This window comes from Salpingoeca rosetta (genome assembly GCF_000188695.1).
Source record: "Salpingoeca rosetta unplaced genomic scaffold supercont1.31, whole genome shotgun sequence".
Taxonomy (NCBI): Eukaryota; class Choanoflagellata; order Craspedida; family Salpingoecidae; genus Salpingoeca; species Salpingoeca rosetta.
The window spans coordinates 484,055-499,684 of NW_004754903.1; the positions used below are offsets into that span (position 1 = coordinate 484,055).

Consider the following 15,630-nt stretch of genomic DNA (forward strand, 5'->3'; position numbering starts at 1 on the left):
ACCATTGCAGAGACGCGACCATCGCTCGTGTGTTCCGTGATTGCACCACTTCTCTCTCCGCAGAGCATTCACACCGCCGACACACACACGCGACCCGCCGTGCTGGGCGCACTCAAGCTGGGTACGCGTGCCGTGACTTGGAGGGAGGGAGGGGCAGTGAGCTGTGGAGATTGATGGATTTGTGTTTGGGTGGATGGATGTGTATGTGTGTTTGGATGGGTTGCTGTATCCGTGTTACGATCTGGGGATGTGTGTTTCTTGGGGAAGTGCGACCTTCTCACGCTAGTTTCAAGAGGAGCAAGCACGCATGCGTGGTTCATGCATGTGTGCAGGGAGGCGTGACTCTGTGCTCTCATGTGCTTGTCCCTTCAACCATGCGACCGAAATGCATCATTGCTTTGCTGTCAGCTCTCACTCGTCGATCGCCTCACACCACATTCAACTTCAACACCACTACCACATCGACCACCATCGCTCACACGGCCGCCCCAACAGGCGCATATGCGTTACGCGACGCCGTGGACATCAACGCACTGCTTCCAACGCTCCTACAACTCTTCCACGAGCACACGCACAACCGCGTTGCTGTTCGTCGCCGTGTCCTGCAGGTGTTTGCGTCCTGGCTCCCCGTCACGCTTTCCGACGAGAGCAAACTCGAACTCTACAGGTGTGCGTGTGTGTGTGTGTGTGTGTGTGTGTGTGTGTGTGTGTGTGTGTGTGTGTGTGTGTGTGTGTGTGTGGACGTGTGTGGACGTGTGTGGACGTGTGTGGACGTGTGTGTGTGAGAGAGGTGGGAGATTAGGTGTTCCTTTTGCGTGTGCGTGTATGCATGATTCTTCCACGACACATGTTAACACAATGCCTCGCTCGCTGTGCGCGTGGGTTTACAGAAACGGCCAGGGCGGAGGCGGCAAATCTCTCCACGCAGCTGCAAGATATCACGCGGCGCAACGGTGAGAACGCAGTGCAAAAGGAAGCAGGTGGAGGCGTTCCGGGATGTGTGTGCTTGAATGCACGCTGTTCGAACCTGTAATGCATCACTCTGTGTGTCTTCCATCCACGCACATTCACGCACTGTCACTCACTCACTCATTCACGCACCACACACTCACTCACATTCTCGTTCATACCCGTACACGCATGCAGAGGAGCTTGCGTCGTCGCTCAAGAGCGCAAAGGAGACGTCGGACAAGCGCAAACAGGAGATTTCGGCGCTGAAATCCGAACGGGTCGAACTGACGGCCACCGTTGATCGCATGACGCTCGAGGCCACCAGGCTCCAACAAACCATCGACACCGTCAAAGATAAGGTGCGTACGTGTCTGTGTGTTTGTATATCCGTGGTTTGTGTGTGTGTGTGTGTGTGTGTGTGTGTGTGTGTGTTCGTTTGCGTATTTGTTTGTGTTTGTGGTTTGTGTGTATGTGTGTGTGTGTGTGTGTGTTCGTTTGTGTCTGTATCATGTTGCAGTTCATTGTGCTGGTTACTCAGGCCGTCGTGACACCTTCTTCGTTCTCCCTCATGTCCCACGTTCACATCCCTCACCTGTCTCACCTGTATCGCCTGTCTCGCACCCTCCAACACCACCACGCCCCTCCAACACGAATGAACGACTGCAACAGGCCGCCGCTGACGCCAGCGCATTGGAGGAGCTCAGGGCGACGCATGCCGAGTTGGAAAAGCATGTGGAGGAGATGAAGAGCACGCACGCGCGCGCGCTGTCCATGATGAAAGATGACCACGCACGAGAGATCGAGACGGCGGTGCACGCAGCACGGGCGGAGGCGGCGGCACAGCGCGAGCAGCTGGAGCAGTTGCATGCGAGCAAGCTCGCCGAACTGCAGCAGGCCGCAGACACCAGCAAGACGGCAACAGCACAACAACTGGCATCGCTTCAACAGCAGAAGGACGAGAGTGACGCGCGTGCAAAGGAGCTGAACAATCGCATTGCTGAGTTGGAGAAAGACCTGGCAGCAGCGACAACACGTGCGGAGGAGGCCACAGCAAGCACAGCTATGGCACGGGAGGAGATTGCGTCATTGCAGGCGGAGCTGACGCAACTCAAGGAGAAGGCGGGCCGTGACGCCGCCACGCTCGACGCCGCACGTGCACAACACGATGAGGCAGCACGCGACCTGCAGCAACGGGTGGAGGAGTTGTCCACACAAGCGGACACACTCACACGCGAGCGAGACGACGCAGCGCAACAGCTGGCAGATGCGCGCACCGCCCTCCAGACCACGGAGAAGAAGGTGGACGAGCTGCAATCGGACATCGCTTCCGCCAGCACGCGCGCACGTGCCGCGGAGGAGGAAAGCAAGCGCTTGTCTGACGCTCTTGCTGAGCTGAAGGCGGAGCTGAAAGACGCACACGCCCACATGCACGAGGTCAAGGAGCAAAGCCAGGACGAGCTGTCGCGCGTGCGTGCAAGCATGGAGGAGAAGCTGGCACGCGCAGAGGAGGCCGCAACCAGTGCCGCCAACACACACGCCAGCGACAAGGAGGCGTGGTCGCAGCAGCGTGCGGCGCTTGAAACGCGTTTGGCCGACGTGGAGGAGCGCGCACACCGCGCGGAGGACAGCCTGTCCGCCACACGTGCAGAGGCGGAGCGCTCAAAGGCGACAGTCGCCTCCCTGCAACAGCAGCTCTCGTCGCTGAGCAGCGGGAAAGAGGCGGCGGTGCAGCAGGCCGGACAGCAGGTGACACAGCTGCAGGAACAGCTGTCCGCGGCCCACAGCGCACATGCGCAGCGCGAACAGGAGCTGCTGGCAGAGATGAGGGCGGTTTCAGGCGAGCGCACACAACTGCAGCGAGAACTGGAGGAGAGGACAAGGCAGGCGGACGAAGCCGCCGCCGCTGCACACACACGCGCGCGGGAGCTTGAGACAGATGTTGAGCGCGCACGTGGCGAGGTGGCGGCAGCACGGGAGGCGCTGGAGACAGCGCGGGCGCAATCGGAAGAGCGTGCTCGCGCCATGCGCAAGACGGAGGAGAAGCTGAGGTTGGAGCTGGCGGCTGTCAAGGAGGACCTCAAGGGGCGCGACGAGGCAAACACCAAACGCATTTCGCAGCTGGAAGCAGAGGCACAGGAGGTGTCATCGAAGCTGGCGGCGGCAGAGAGCGCAGTGAAGGATGTGACAGCACAACTGGAAGAGGAGCGCGCACGTGCGCAGACGTTGGAGGCGCGAGAAAAGGCGTTGGCATCCGAGCAGGCGAGCGCGGCCGCAGCAGACAGGGAGGCGCTGGCACGTGCGCAAGCAGAGATTGCGTCACTGAAGGGCGAGCTTGCATCAGCGCAGGAAGCGGCTGCGGAGGCGAAGAAGCAGGTGCAGACGGGCAAGGAGGTGGTGATGGCGCTGCGCGAGGCGATGGACGCCGCCGAGGAAGAGACAGCAGCCGCTGAAGAGGACCTGGCAGCCGCAACGGAGCAGCACGCAGCCGAGGTGGCAGCGCTGACGAAAGCGCGTGACGAGGCAGGGGCGGCATTGGCGGCAGCCAAGGAACACGTGGTGTCGCTCACCGCGCAGCTTGAAGCGGTACAGCGGGAGGCGTCGGAAGCGAAGGACGAGAGTGCGCGTGTGCGCGCTCAATTGGAGGCGGTGAAGAAGGAGACGGAGTCCACAGCACAGCAATCAGCGGAGGAGGCAGCAGCAGCGCGCAACCGGGCACAGGAGCTGGAGAAGGAGCTTGAGGTGCTGAAGAAAACACACGCACGTGCGCTGGAGGAATCATCCGCAGCTGCTCGCGCGGCGGAACAGAAGTTGGAGGAGCTGCGACTTGCACACAAGACGGAGATGCAGCGCAATCAACAGCTGCAGGACGACCTCATGCAGGTGCGGGCGTGCGCGCGCGCGCGTGTGTGTGTGCACGTGTGCGTGTGTGTGTGTGGGGGGGGGGGGAACGAGGACTCGTGTGCAGTTGCGGAGTGACTTGGGAGGGGCACACTTGTGCCTTACTGTACCTGCACACATATGTTCATTGTTCACACACACATACACACACACATACACACACATTGACAGGACAAAGAGGAAGAGCTTGAGGACGTGCAGGAGGTGGTCAACGACTTGATGTTGCAGCTGACACGTGCACAGCAGGAGACTGAGCAGCACAAGAAAGCAGCAGAGGAAGCACGTGCCAGCTTTGCATGCAAGCAGCAGGAGGCACGGGAGGCGCTGGAGGCCGAGGCCGCGGCGCACGTAGATACGAAGCAGGAGCTTGCCAGGCGCAACGCTGAGGTGGAGCAGACACAGGCACGCGTGTCAAGCCTGCAGGCAGAACTCAACGAATTGTCCACCGCAAAGGCAGAGCTGACGCGCAAGCTGGAGGAGGCGCAGGACCGCGTGCAGACACTGGAGAAGCAGGCTGACGAGAGCAAAACGCACGTGCAGGAAGGTGCGGAGTATGTGAAGACGCTGCTGCAGGACATTGAGGAATTGGAGGCCGATATCAAGGAGGAGCAGGACACCAACAAGCAGCTCAAGTCCACCATTGCCAAGGTTGGGCGGAAGGGAGGTGCACAATGAGGGGCTGCGTGTTTTTTTTTTTTTTTTGCCGGGTTTTGATTGATTCAATTGCGTGTTTACTTTGTGCTTGTTCTTTTCCTCGCTTGTTTGCTTTGTGCTTGTTCTTGTCCTCGCTTGTGCCCTTGTTCTTGTCTTGTTCTTGTTCTTGTTCTTGCTCTTGCTCTTGCCTGTGTTCTTGCCCTTGTTTTAGTTCTTGCCCCTTGTTTTTGTTGTGATCGTCTCGACCCTTTTCGCACTAACTGACGCATCCACCCACACACGCACACCAATCGTCATTGTCACTTCATCATCACCATCATCATCATCATCAGCTCGAAGGCGATGTGCAGGAGCAGCGGGCAGCCGCCAGTGCTGCCTCCTCCCTTCAGAGCCAGGTCGCAGCACTCCAGGCCTCCCTCTCCCAGGTGCAGTGCATCATTACACGTGATTGTGCGTGTCTGTCTGTCTGTCTGTCTGTCTGTCTGTCTGTCTGTCTGTCTGCGTGCGTGTGTGTGTGTCACGTTGCTTACGAGTGGGATTTGTGCTGCTTGTTGCCAACGTAATGCTCATTTTTACATCACACACTCACACTCGCACACACTCACACTCACACTCGCACACACTCACACGCACGATTTGCAGGTGCAACAAGAGAAGACGCAGCGGGAGCAGGAGCTGGAGGAAGTGACGGCTGTGCGCGATCAGGTGGAGAAGCGGTCCCATGCGCTCGTCGAATCGCATTCCAGGGAAATCGAGACTGTCACCGCCCAATACGAATCAGACCTCACGCAAGCACGCGAGGAAGTGCAGAAGCTCAAGGACGTGAGTGCGCTCTCCTTTTTGTCTCTACCTGTCTGCGTGTACGTGTGCGTGTGCGTGTGCGTGCACTTGTGTGCATTTGTGTACCTGGGTGTGTGTGTGTGTGTGTGTGCCGTTGGTCGTGTGGCGAGACGACTGCTTATGCGCCCTGTTTTGGATTGCACTTTTCAAACACACACACGCGCGCGCACACACACGCACGCACGCACGCACACATTCACAACACACACACACACATGCACATTCACAACACGCACGCGTGCGCAACCCTGTAGGAGATTTCGAGCATGATGGACATGGTGTCGGACCTGACGTCCGAGCAGGAGGAGCTGCGCGCACAGCTCAGCGAGCAGGAGCACGACCACGCCATGGCCCTCGACATGAAGCAGTGCGACATTCGGCGCCTGCAGATTGATTTGGAGGAGGCCCAAGACGAGGCTGCGTCACTCCGCCGCAGGCTGGACGGACAGACCGACACAAGCGCCGCTGCGTCCGCGGCATTGGAGCAGAAACAGGCGGAGCTTGAAGAGTTGAGGGAGGAGCTGGAGCAGGCCCGGTCGCGCGAGGCGACGGCCAACCGCGACTACGACGACCTGTTGCAGAGCTTCACGGAGCTCAAGGAGGAGATGCGCGTGATGCAAGAGGAGTATGAGCTTGCGGGCGGCGACCGCTCCCTGCAGGGCCTCGTGGGCGTGGATGTGTCCACGCTGCAGCAGGAGGAGTACGTGGAGGAAATGCAGAAGCTGCAGGCGCAACTGACGACTGCAAGCGCGCGCGTGGACCGGCTCTCTGGCGAGAATGAGCGGCTGTCGCGTCGATTGGCCGAAGCAAAGGAGGCGCTGTCCACGGCGGAGGAGGAGGCCGCAAGCCTGACGCGCGAGGTCAACGATCTGCTGCGCATCAACTCCGAGCTCAAGACGGAGAACCAGGAGCTTGCAGGCAACCAGGGGGCGGACACCACGGTGCAGGGCCTGCTCGGCGACGCCAACCTCTCCGTGGTGCAGAGGGAGCTTGCGGATGATGAGATGAACGAGCTCAAGCAGCAGCTGCGCGCGTCGGAGGAGACGGTGGCACAGCTCAACGCCGCCCTCGAGGAAGCGAAACGCGAGGAGGAACGCACCGCTGCCAGGCATGAGAACGAATGCAGAAAGCTTCGCGACGCCCAGGCCAAGGCGAGCGCGGAGGCAGACAGCCTGCTTGATCTCATGACGCAACTCACGCGCGAGAAGCGGGAACTGGAGGCCCGCATTAAGGATGATGAATTCGATGCGAAATTAAGCGACGGCATTGACGCCGCTGGATCGCTCGCCCGGCAGCAGCTTGAGGAAGAGAACGCCGAGCTCAAGGAGAAGGTTGAGCTCCTCAAGGCGCAGGCAGAGCAATGCAAAGACGAAGCAGGTGTGTTTGAAAGCTCTGCAAAGGGCTTTGCATGAACCAAACAGCGGGGTGTGTGTGTATGTGTATTTGTGTGTGTTTTTGTGGGTATACATGCATTGTTTTGTGTGTGTGTGTGTTTTTGTGGGTGTACATGCATGTGTGTGTGCGTATGTATGTGTGCGTATGTGTGTGTGTATTATACATGCGTGTATGTATTATACATGCGTGTGTGCTTGTGAGTCGCGACTTCCGCCTACTCCTTCCCCCGCGCCCTCCCTCACATCCACACACATGTGCACACCTCCTGCGCCACATGATCACCCGTTTGCAGATGCGAGTGCGCACTCTCTGCAGCTGCTGCAGGAGGACTTTGACCGCACCGTTACAGAGCTCAAGGAAGAAATCAGTGGGCTGCTCGCCGACAACAAGGAGCTGCGCGACAAACTCGACGACGCAGGCGCCGCTGGTGCCGGCCATGACGCAAGCGTGCGCGGGCTGCTGAGCGAATCGGTCGTGACAAACATCCAGACGGCGCTTGCTGACGATGCGCACGAGACGCAGGCGGCAGCAGCACGCGCAGCAGATGAGCGCGCCACCAAGGCCGAGCACGCTCTTGCGGAGGAGATTCGCGCGCGAAAGCAGCTCGAGCGCGACATTGCAGACGCACGTGCAGAACAGCAGCGTCTGCAACAGCTACTGCTCACGACGCAACAGCAGTCCGCGTATGCCAGTGGCGCAGTCATTTCTGTCGAAGATGATGCCGCCACACCAGCACCACATGTCACACGCAGTACACCAACATCGCCTGCGTCAGCGCGACGCACGCACGATACGTCTGGACGCACAGGCGGGCGGGCTGCCCACGGCCACGCTGCCCGTGCACGCCCCGTGTTTTCACTCGACAGCCCGCTGCCACGCTTGCCCAAGTCCCTCGTGACGTCGACTCCAGCACCACACAAGCAGCGGAGGGAGCAGGGCCATGGCGATGGCGTGATGGCCACCACACCCGAGCTCGAGGTGGTGTTGGACAGCAGCAACAACAGCAACAACAGCAACAACAACACCGGTCGTGGTGGTGCCGGTGATACTGCTGGTGGTGACGATGGCGCCAAAATTGTTCGCGATGAAGAAGAAAGCGAGCAGGACCGCAGCAAGGAAAACCAGACACCCGCAGCGCGTGTGCACGTACATGACGATCTTGGCGATGGCAGTGCGGGCGACCGAAGCACGTTCGGTGATGTGGGCGTGTCCGCAGTGTCACTTGTCGTGGATGATGCGTCGAGGTGTGAACTGCAGCGGCAGGCGGCATACACAACGGACAGCGCCGGTGATGGGCGTGGCAGTGTGGGCGGCGCTAGTGTTGAACAGAGCAAACACACACAGCCCACGTCGCCGAAGCAGACCATGACGGAGATTGGGCAGTTTTTTGCCAGGCTGAAGCAAACGGAACCATAGCCCCATATGTGTGTGTGTGTGTGTGTGTCTGTGTGTCTGTGTGTCTGTGTGACTGACGTGAACCAGAAAGCCTTTGGGCCATGATACATCTTAGGTTTCATTTTTTGACACGAGCACACGTGTGTTCCTTGCGTTGCTCGAGGTTGTTTGTTACAACAATGCACCCCTTGTGCTGTTTTGCTTCGGAAATTGGTTCGTTTTTTTTTTTTGTTTGTTTGTTTGTTTGTTGGGGGATACTTTACCGAGCACGAACGTTCTGTCATGATTACACTCCTAAATACCTTGTGTGTTGCAACAACAAACGCATGCGAGTGATAGTCCGCGCAACTGGACACTTGCGTGGAACGGGAAAGCCAGAAAGGTTGCATGTGGCAGAGATAAATTAAGCAAAATCAGTGTTCGGGGGTGGGGGGCCTGAGCGCAACACCACTTGCGCCCAAGCAGTTGGTTGATCGTGAGATACGAGCCAGCACACCATGCCATACGTTTCTTGCCGCTGCCATGTTCTCTACCCCATGTCACGACGCGCAACACGTTGTGTTTGCCTGTGGTGGGCAGGCAGTCACACACACACACACACACACGCAACACGCACGCATGCACACGCAACACGCACACACATGCACACGCCCTCACAACACAGTCGTCTAGTTTTCTTTCATGAAGATGACATCATCGCACAAAGTGTGCAATTTCACAAGATACAGAGAGATGCAAATTTTCCACGGCCGTTTTTCAACTCAATCCAAAAGTTCGCGCCAAAACCCAACGCGAAAAAAACAACGCCCAGAAGTCACCACGCCCTGAAGAGAACACCCTTGAACCCAGTGCCTAAACCCCCTCCTCTCTCTCCTCCTCCTCCTCCACCACCACACCATCGTTCATCACGCCGCGGTCACAGTACGAAGTAGACTACCCAGCCTTCTCTCTCTCCAACATGAACAACAACAGTGCAAACGATGGTAAGAACCATCTCTCTCTTGGCACGAAAGTGTGAAGTGTGACACAAGACAGCCAAACGTTTCTGGCGCACAGACTCACGGACACATCCACTACTCAGACATACACACGCACACACACACGCATACACGTACACACACACACACACAAATGCATTCACACTTACTCACGTGCAATCACTGCCGCTCCTGCTTTGTCTTCCATCCCTCCGTAGAGGTCGACTTGGCATTCTCGAACGCGGTTCAGCGGCTTATCAAGGACTTCGCGCTGGGCAGCAGATGTGAAGAATACGTGCGAAGCAGGCTCATCCACATGGTGAACATCGTGCAGAGGACACGTGAAACACCGCTGAGGATTTACCGAGATGATGGTGCAGACATGGGCGACACCTTCAGCACCAGCCCATTGCCCTTGCGTGAAGCAATTGCTAAAGCAGAATGGGTCTTGCGCATGCCGTATAACGTCGTCAACAACACACCGAAAGTGCAGAAGCAAGTCACCACGAGCCCCCAGAAGAACGAAGATGCTGAAGCCAGATTGTCACCACCACCAGCGCCTCCTCCGTCGCCAGCTGGGTCGCCAAGAGCTCAACCCCAGCCCCCAAGGAAAGCTGCGGTGGCAGGCAGAATGGCGATGCGTCCACCACGCCGACAGCAAAAGCCCCTCGTGCCACCGCCTGCACCACCGGTGCCACCACGAGGCCAGCTCGGGCACGGCAGCTTCTCCAGGTCACCTGTCAACCGTGAGGGTGCTCTCACACTCCGCAGCACTCCGTCGCTGCCGCACATGCCATCTCACGCTGACACGGCTGGGCAACTTCATGTGGCCCTCCCACCCTTCGGCCCCGCCCCGCCTCCCCATGCCCGGGACAAGCTGCACGAGGAATACTCTGCACGCGTGGCTTTGCACTGCCGGGTGTCCACGACCCCTGAGACAAGCTGCCACGGCCGGCGCGACCACTACACCGCCAACCTCAGCCTCCCTCACCTCGGCGACGATGATGGACAGCCAGTCTGCAAGCGCGCACATGTGACTGCAGACGAACCTGCGTCGAAGTCTTCTGGTGGGGGTTTTCAGGCACAAACCACGCACTCCACGCTGTTGGTCCATTCGCATAAGCTACCATGCATGCCCGTTACCTGGGAGCTCGATCCGCAGCAGCTGCACCCGGCGCAGAGGGAAGATTGGCTCAAGGACAGAGCCCAGGCGCCGACGACAGCTGTGTCCCCGTCGCATCGAGCCACGTCAACGGCGCGCAGCACATCCAAACCTCAGACAGGCAAGACGCCTGCGGCCAGGGAGGCAGCAAGCACTCGAGAAAGGTGTCGCCGAGGGGCAATTAGCACGCAGATAGACACCATGAGAGCGCTGGTGTTCGAGCCCTCCGGAAAGCGCCATTCAGAGCTGACAGTGCTCATCTGTGCTTTGTACACATTGTACAAGCGCGACAGCCACTTTCGGATGTCGCCCGAGCAGAGCTATCACGGCGCGCTTCTGACACAACAAGACGTAACCGACGCTGCTATGCTGGAGATCGTCAACAGCGAGCGCCAGCGCAAGAAGCTTCCACCTGTTGCCAGCCTTGGCCACTTCACTTACCCCAGGTCTGCATCACCATCAGCGCCAGAGAGGGTCGAGGAGGAGCCCTGCACGACGGCAAGCAGGAAGATGGTTGCGAGGGTCGCCCGTGGCGGAGCGACCATGCCTGTTGACGCTCCGCTGCTAGACGCGTCATCCTGCGAAGAACAGCAGTCGGTGCAAGACACACAGCAGGCAGCTGCTTCGCAGTCTTCCACGCGCAACTCCCGCAAGAACAATCAAGAGCGCAAAAGTCGCAGCCTCAAAGCTCAGGTCATCTGCAAGATGGCCTCCCTCCTGCCCTCAGCGACCACACGGGAGAAACAGCTGGAGGCCACATGCGAGCGACTCCGCTTTCTTCAACGCCCCGAGAAGCGTCAAGGTAAACTCGATCCGAGTGAGATGAGCAACTTTTTGCGGCTGCTTTGTGACCGTGACACAACACCCTACAAACAGCACAACTGAGGAGAGCACGCCTTCATCGACACAGCCAGCTAGCGACAACCAATGCCATTGCTCTGCCTGGCTCACTGCACGACCGTTCCAATTGGCCATGTGTGTGTTAGTTTGTGTGCGTGCGTGTGTGATAGAGAGAGAGAGTGTGTGTGTGTGGGAGGGGGCGGGGGCGGGTGAGAGATACTGTGAGAGAGTGCGCGTTTTGTGTTGCTTATGCTTTCTGCTTCTCCTCTGTTCTTCTGTTCATGCTTCATGTGGTGTAAACAAAAACAAAACCCGTCATGGCTGGCACAGCAGGACAGCAACGCAAGGAAGGGGGGTGGTGGTGGTGGTGTTAGGAGGTCAAACAGGCAGGTGAATGAACAGAAATGCAGAAACACAAATGGTGCAACAAGCAAGCAAGCAAGCATGGTCATCATCCCGTCGTCGTCGTCGTCGTCGTCGTCGTCACAGACAGCAAAGCAGCAGCCAGCCGGCACTGCCTCTGTCGCTGCTGCTGGTGATGATGCCTCTGCTGTCAGCAGCAGCAGCTGCTGCTGCTTAGACGGACTCGACGGCGGAGGAGGAGGAGGAAGAGGCGTTGGCGCGGTGCTTGGCGAAGAAAACGCCACCAACAACGGCGCTGACAAGCAGCAGCGCGCCAACCACAATGCCGGCAATGGCGCCCGCAGAGAGACCTGCAGCGGCATCCCCAGCACCAGAGGCGCCAGAGTTGTTGTCGGCGTAGGCGTAGTCGTTCTTCGTCGTGTACTCGTTCTTGGGCGCCTCGTAGGCCGTCGTGTACTCCTGGTGCTTGGTCGTGTACACGGGTGGCTTGGTGGTGCACACAAGTGGCTTGGTGGTGTACACGGGGCGTGTGGTGTACTCCTGGTGCTGGGTGTAGCGTGGGTAGGCGGGCTTGGTGGTGTACTCCTGCTTGGGTGCCTCGTAAGCCGTGGTGTACTCCTTGTGCTTGGACGCGACGTCCGCGGTGGTGTAACGAGAACGAAGAACACATACATACACGCACGCACACACGCACGCACACACACAGTCACACATGTGGGGCTTGGGAGGGGAAAGGTGCAAGGCAATACGCGTGAAGAATCTAGGCGCATAAGGAATGTGAAAGGGAAGAGCATTACGCGGGTAAAGAGGCTGAGGCAGGCAGGCAGGGAGGCAGGGAGGCAGGGAGGAAGACGAAGAAGGAAGTGGTATTGATTGGAATAGCCAACGTGAAGCAAGCACAGTGACACGAGTGACGAACAGAAGAAAGAAAGAAAGCAAGATACAGCTCGCAAGACAAGGGACATGGTCAGGCAGAGACCGAATCAAGGCAAATTCCATGACGCGACAGCAGCAAGCCGCGTGCAGCAAGCCGCGTGCAGCGATGGAGGAATCAACTTTGCTTGCGCTCGCCAAGCAACTCTGCGACCTCAATCAGCTCCTGTTCAGTGAGTCGGCACCCATCACTTGTGATCCTGTCACGTGCAGCTCGCAAAATCCTCGCGTGCTCATTCTCTTCAGGGCTGACAAGGGCGGCCAGCCGCTCGTAGACAATCCCTTCATACTCGGTTCGCTTGTTATCCCCTGTCAGCGTTTGCAGCCTGCGCTGTGATGGCGTTGTGCATGCGTCAGCGTGGGCGCACTCGGCAAAACCTGGCGCACAAAGGCGGCCGTCAGTTGCTCCTTGCGCACGCGCTGGCGGTGCATGTTTGCGAGCTCAAAGAACCCTGGGTCAGCCTTGGTGAAGGCGTAGACAGCACATGTCATGACCACCGCCCGGTAACTCCGGCGCAGGATGGCCGAGGCATTCTCTGGCAGCACGGCACGGCGGAGTTCATCGACATGAGCTTTGATGGCGTCACGACGAGTCTGTTCCGTGTCTTTCTTCTTTGCGAGCCGCCGTTTCCGTTTCTGCTGCTGTTCGAGAGATGCTTGCTGTGGCAAGGACGGCTGGTCGCGTTGCCCATGCTGCCCAGCCTGCGTCGCTGCCTGTGCCAACATCGGCTGGACTGCTTGGAAAGGAGGGGCCTGGGGTGCAGTAACAGCCACCTGTTGCTGGTGCTGGTGCTGGTGCTGGTGCTGCTGCCATTGCTGCTGCTGCTGCTGCCGTTGCTGCTGGTGCTGCTGTGCAAGATACACCTGCTGTGCAAACGAGAGACTGAGGTGCGCGCGCTTGCGAGCTGGGCGCCCGTCTTCATGAAGAAGACGCTCTTGGCCCTGCTGGAAGACATACTGCTGGTGTTGTTGTTGTTGTTGTTGTTGGTAGTGGTGTTGGTGGTGTTGAACCGAGTCCTGCTGCACATGGACGTGGTGGACGTGGTGGTGGTGGACGTGTACATGGTTCGCCTGCTGGTGTTGGCCGTTGCCGCTGTGGCCGAGTAGCTGTTGCACGTGCTGCGCCTGTTGCACCTGCACCTGCTGAGCCTGCTGCGCCTCTTGGTGTGGGTGGTGGTTAGGGCGTTGGTGCTGGGTCATATCGATCAGCGGTACTTCCAGCATCTGCGACTCCTGCTGCTGCATCTGCTGGCTGTCGTGGCCGTGCTGCTGATGCTGGAGAGGTGGGGCTGCGCGGTGCTGGGTGCTGTCACCATCATCGCCACCATCATCGACATCGCTGCCGGTGATCGGTGCAAGGTCGACAAACAGCTCGAAACTGTCGTCCAGGGGTACATCAAGCGGAGGTCCTTGGAGCGCAAAAGGACTGTGTGGAGACCACAGAGGCAGGGGCAGGTCAGAGAAGTTTGTTGGAGGTGGCACGCTGCTCAGGTTGGCAGGCAGCGGAGATGTGACGGCAGCGACGGCAGTAGGGAAGCGCCGTCGTCACCCTGGTCGGGCGAAGAGCGGGTGGGCGTTGTTGCAACGACGCTGGCCTGCACGGCGGAGTCCATCAGGGCCCTCAACGGAGAGCTGATGGGGCTGGCGAAGCCGTCACCAAACAGATTCAGATGGAGGATGCTGCTGCTGCGTGTGGCCTGGCTTGCCGCGTGACTTGCTTGGCGTGCTGGCGTGGTGGCAACATTGGCTTGACCGGCAGCACTGGAAATGCTGTCAGGATGCATCGCCGAGTGGTGGAGGAAATCATGCTCTTGTCCATTGAGACAGGGAACCACGCTGGCGCGGGGTCTAAAGTCACGAACAACGAGCACAAGCAGGGGAGACACGTGAGAATCAGCCGTATGTGTGTGCTTGTGTGCGTGTGTGTTTGTGTGTGTGTGTGTGTGCGCGCGTATGTGTGTGTGTTTGTCCGTGTTTGTGTGTGGGGTCCGTGTGTGTGTGTGTGTGTGTGTGTGTGTGTGTGCGTGTGTGTGTGTGCGTGTGTGTGTGTGTGTGTGTGTGTGTGTGTGTGTGTGCGTGTGCGTGCGTGTGTGTGTGTTTGTCCGTGTTTGTGTGTGTGTGTGTCCGTGTGTGTGTTTGTCCGTGTTTGTGTGTGTGGGTCCGTGTGTGTGTGTGTGTGTATGTGTGTGTGTATGCGTGTATGCGTGTGTGCGTGTGTGTGCAAGTGTGCCTATGTGCGGGAGCGCAAGTCAACACATTTATATGCGCTACGCCAAGACGACAAAACAAGACGAAGGTCACACAGAGCTTCTGAACACGCACACACACACACACACATACAGATGAAAAAAGCACGCACGTGTGCTGTCAAGGGTGGTGGCGGTGGGTGCTGGGCGAGATGCGATGGCGAAAAAGCAGATTGGTGGATCACCTGAAACCCCCCAAAAGGTGAAGATGGCTGGTGTGAGCGGTGACAGGGGGCCACACATATCACACAGGCAGCGATGATGGCTGCACACGGCAATTGGATGCAGTGAACACGCAGTCACCGGACAAGGGCACAACAGCCTTACTCTGTTGGTGGGGCGGTTTGACGGGAACGTGCAACGCTCGTCGTTGTCGGCAGCGTTTTTCGCCTGTCAAAAGTGACTGAAAACTGGCTGGTGTCAGGTGGCTCAAAAAGTGCCAAGCAGTTGCGTTGTTGAAATCCTCCCCAATGACCGGTGGCAAACTAACGGCGCGCAGAAAAAAATAGTCATCTGAGTGAGTGATTCGATGGGCAAGGAAGTGTGTGATGTGTGAGTGGGTGAGTGGGTGAATTGGTGGGTGAGCGAGTGGGTGAATTGGTGGGTGGGTGAGTGGGTGTGCATGTGCAATGATGTTTGTGTCAGTGTGTATGTATGCTCATGTGGTGCAACACCCGCGAGTGGAGACAAAGACACAGCCAACAGCATCACTCACGTTCACCATCGTTTTTGCCTCCATCCTGGTGTGCCCTCGCGAACAGACAGGGCCAGTTCTGTGTGTTCCAGCAGCAGTCGTCCGTCCATCTTGTCCCGTCAGCGATGGACACCAACGAAGATCGTCCAGGGCCCACCACGCCGGAGTCGACGGTCAGCCGGCTGTATGGCCTTGCAGGCGCATGTGTGTGTGTGTGCGTGTGTGTGTGTGTGTGTGTGTGTGTGTGTGTGTGTGTGTGTGTGTGTGTGTGTGTGTGTGTGT

At 58.4% G+C, this 15,630-nt stretch overlaps 3 protein-coding genes across 3 annotated transcripts in view; 2 read left to right on the top strand and 1 right to left on the bottom strand.

Annotated features, from left to right (window-relative positions):
• The window catches only part of PTSG_09765 (uncharacterized protein), a gene marked incomplete at both ends in the record, with an annotated part of 11,913 nt that extends 3,759 nt beyond the window's left edge, over positions 1 to 8,154 (top strand). The window contains 10 exons of the mRNA XM_004989063.1: positions 66 to 121; positions 496 to 667; positions 901 to 953; positions 1,147 to 1,310; positions 1,621 to 3,831; positions 4,021 to 4,497; positions 4,836 to 4,928; positions 5,146 to 5,325; positions 5,598 to 6,720; positions 7,031 to 8,154. Coding sequence (XP_004989120.1) covers positions 66 to 121; positions 496 to 667; positions 901 to 953; positions 1,147 to 1,310; positions 1,621 to 3,831; positions 4,021 to 4,497; positions 4,836 to 4,928; positions 5,146 to 5,325; positions 5,598 to 6,720; positions 7,031 to 8,154 — 5,653 coding nt within the window. The remainder of the gene's footprint in view (positions 1 to 65; positions 122 to 495; positions 668 to 900; positions 954 to 1,146; positions 1,311 to 1,620; positions 3,832 to 4,020; positions 4,498 to 4,835; positions 4,929 to 5,145; positions 5,326 to 5,597; positions 6,721 to 7,030) is intronic.
• Positions 8,155 to 9,478: 1,324 nt separating this feature from the next.
• On the top strand, positions 9,479 to 11,157 carry PTSG_09766 (uncharacterized protein; the record flags this gene model as incomplete). The annotated part of the gene is made up of 2 exons (XM_004989064.1): positions 9,479 to 9,484; positions 9,820 to 11,157. The coding sequence occupies 2 exons, from the start codon at positions 9,479 to 9,481 to the stop codon at positions 11,155 to 11,157; spliced, it is 1,344 nt and encodes a 447-aa protein (XP_004989121.1).
• A 531-nt stretch (positions 11,158 to 11,688) lies between these two features.
• On the bottom strand, positions 11,689 to 14,192 carry PTSG_09767 (uncharacterized protein; the record flags this gene model as incomplete). Its single annotated transcript, XM_004989065.1, has 5 exons — positions 11,689 to 12,099; positions 12,273 to 12,285; positions 12,555 to 12,739; positions 12,787 to 13,817; positions 13,958 to 14,192. 5 exons carry the CDS (start codon positions 14,190 to 14,192, stop codon positions 11,689 to 11,691), a joined length of 1,875 nt encoding a protein of 624 aa, XP_004989122.1.
• Positions 14,193 to 15,630: the final 1,438 nt, after the last annotated feature.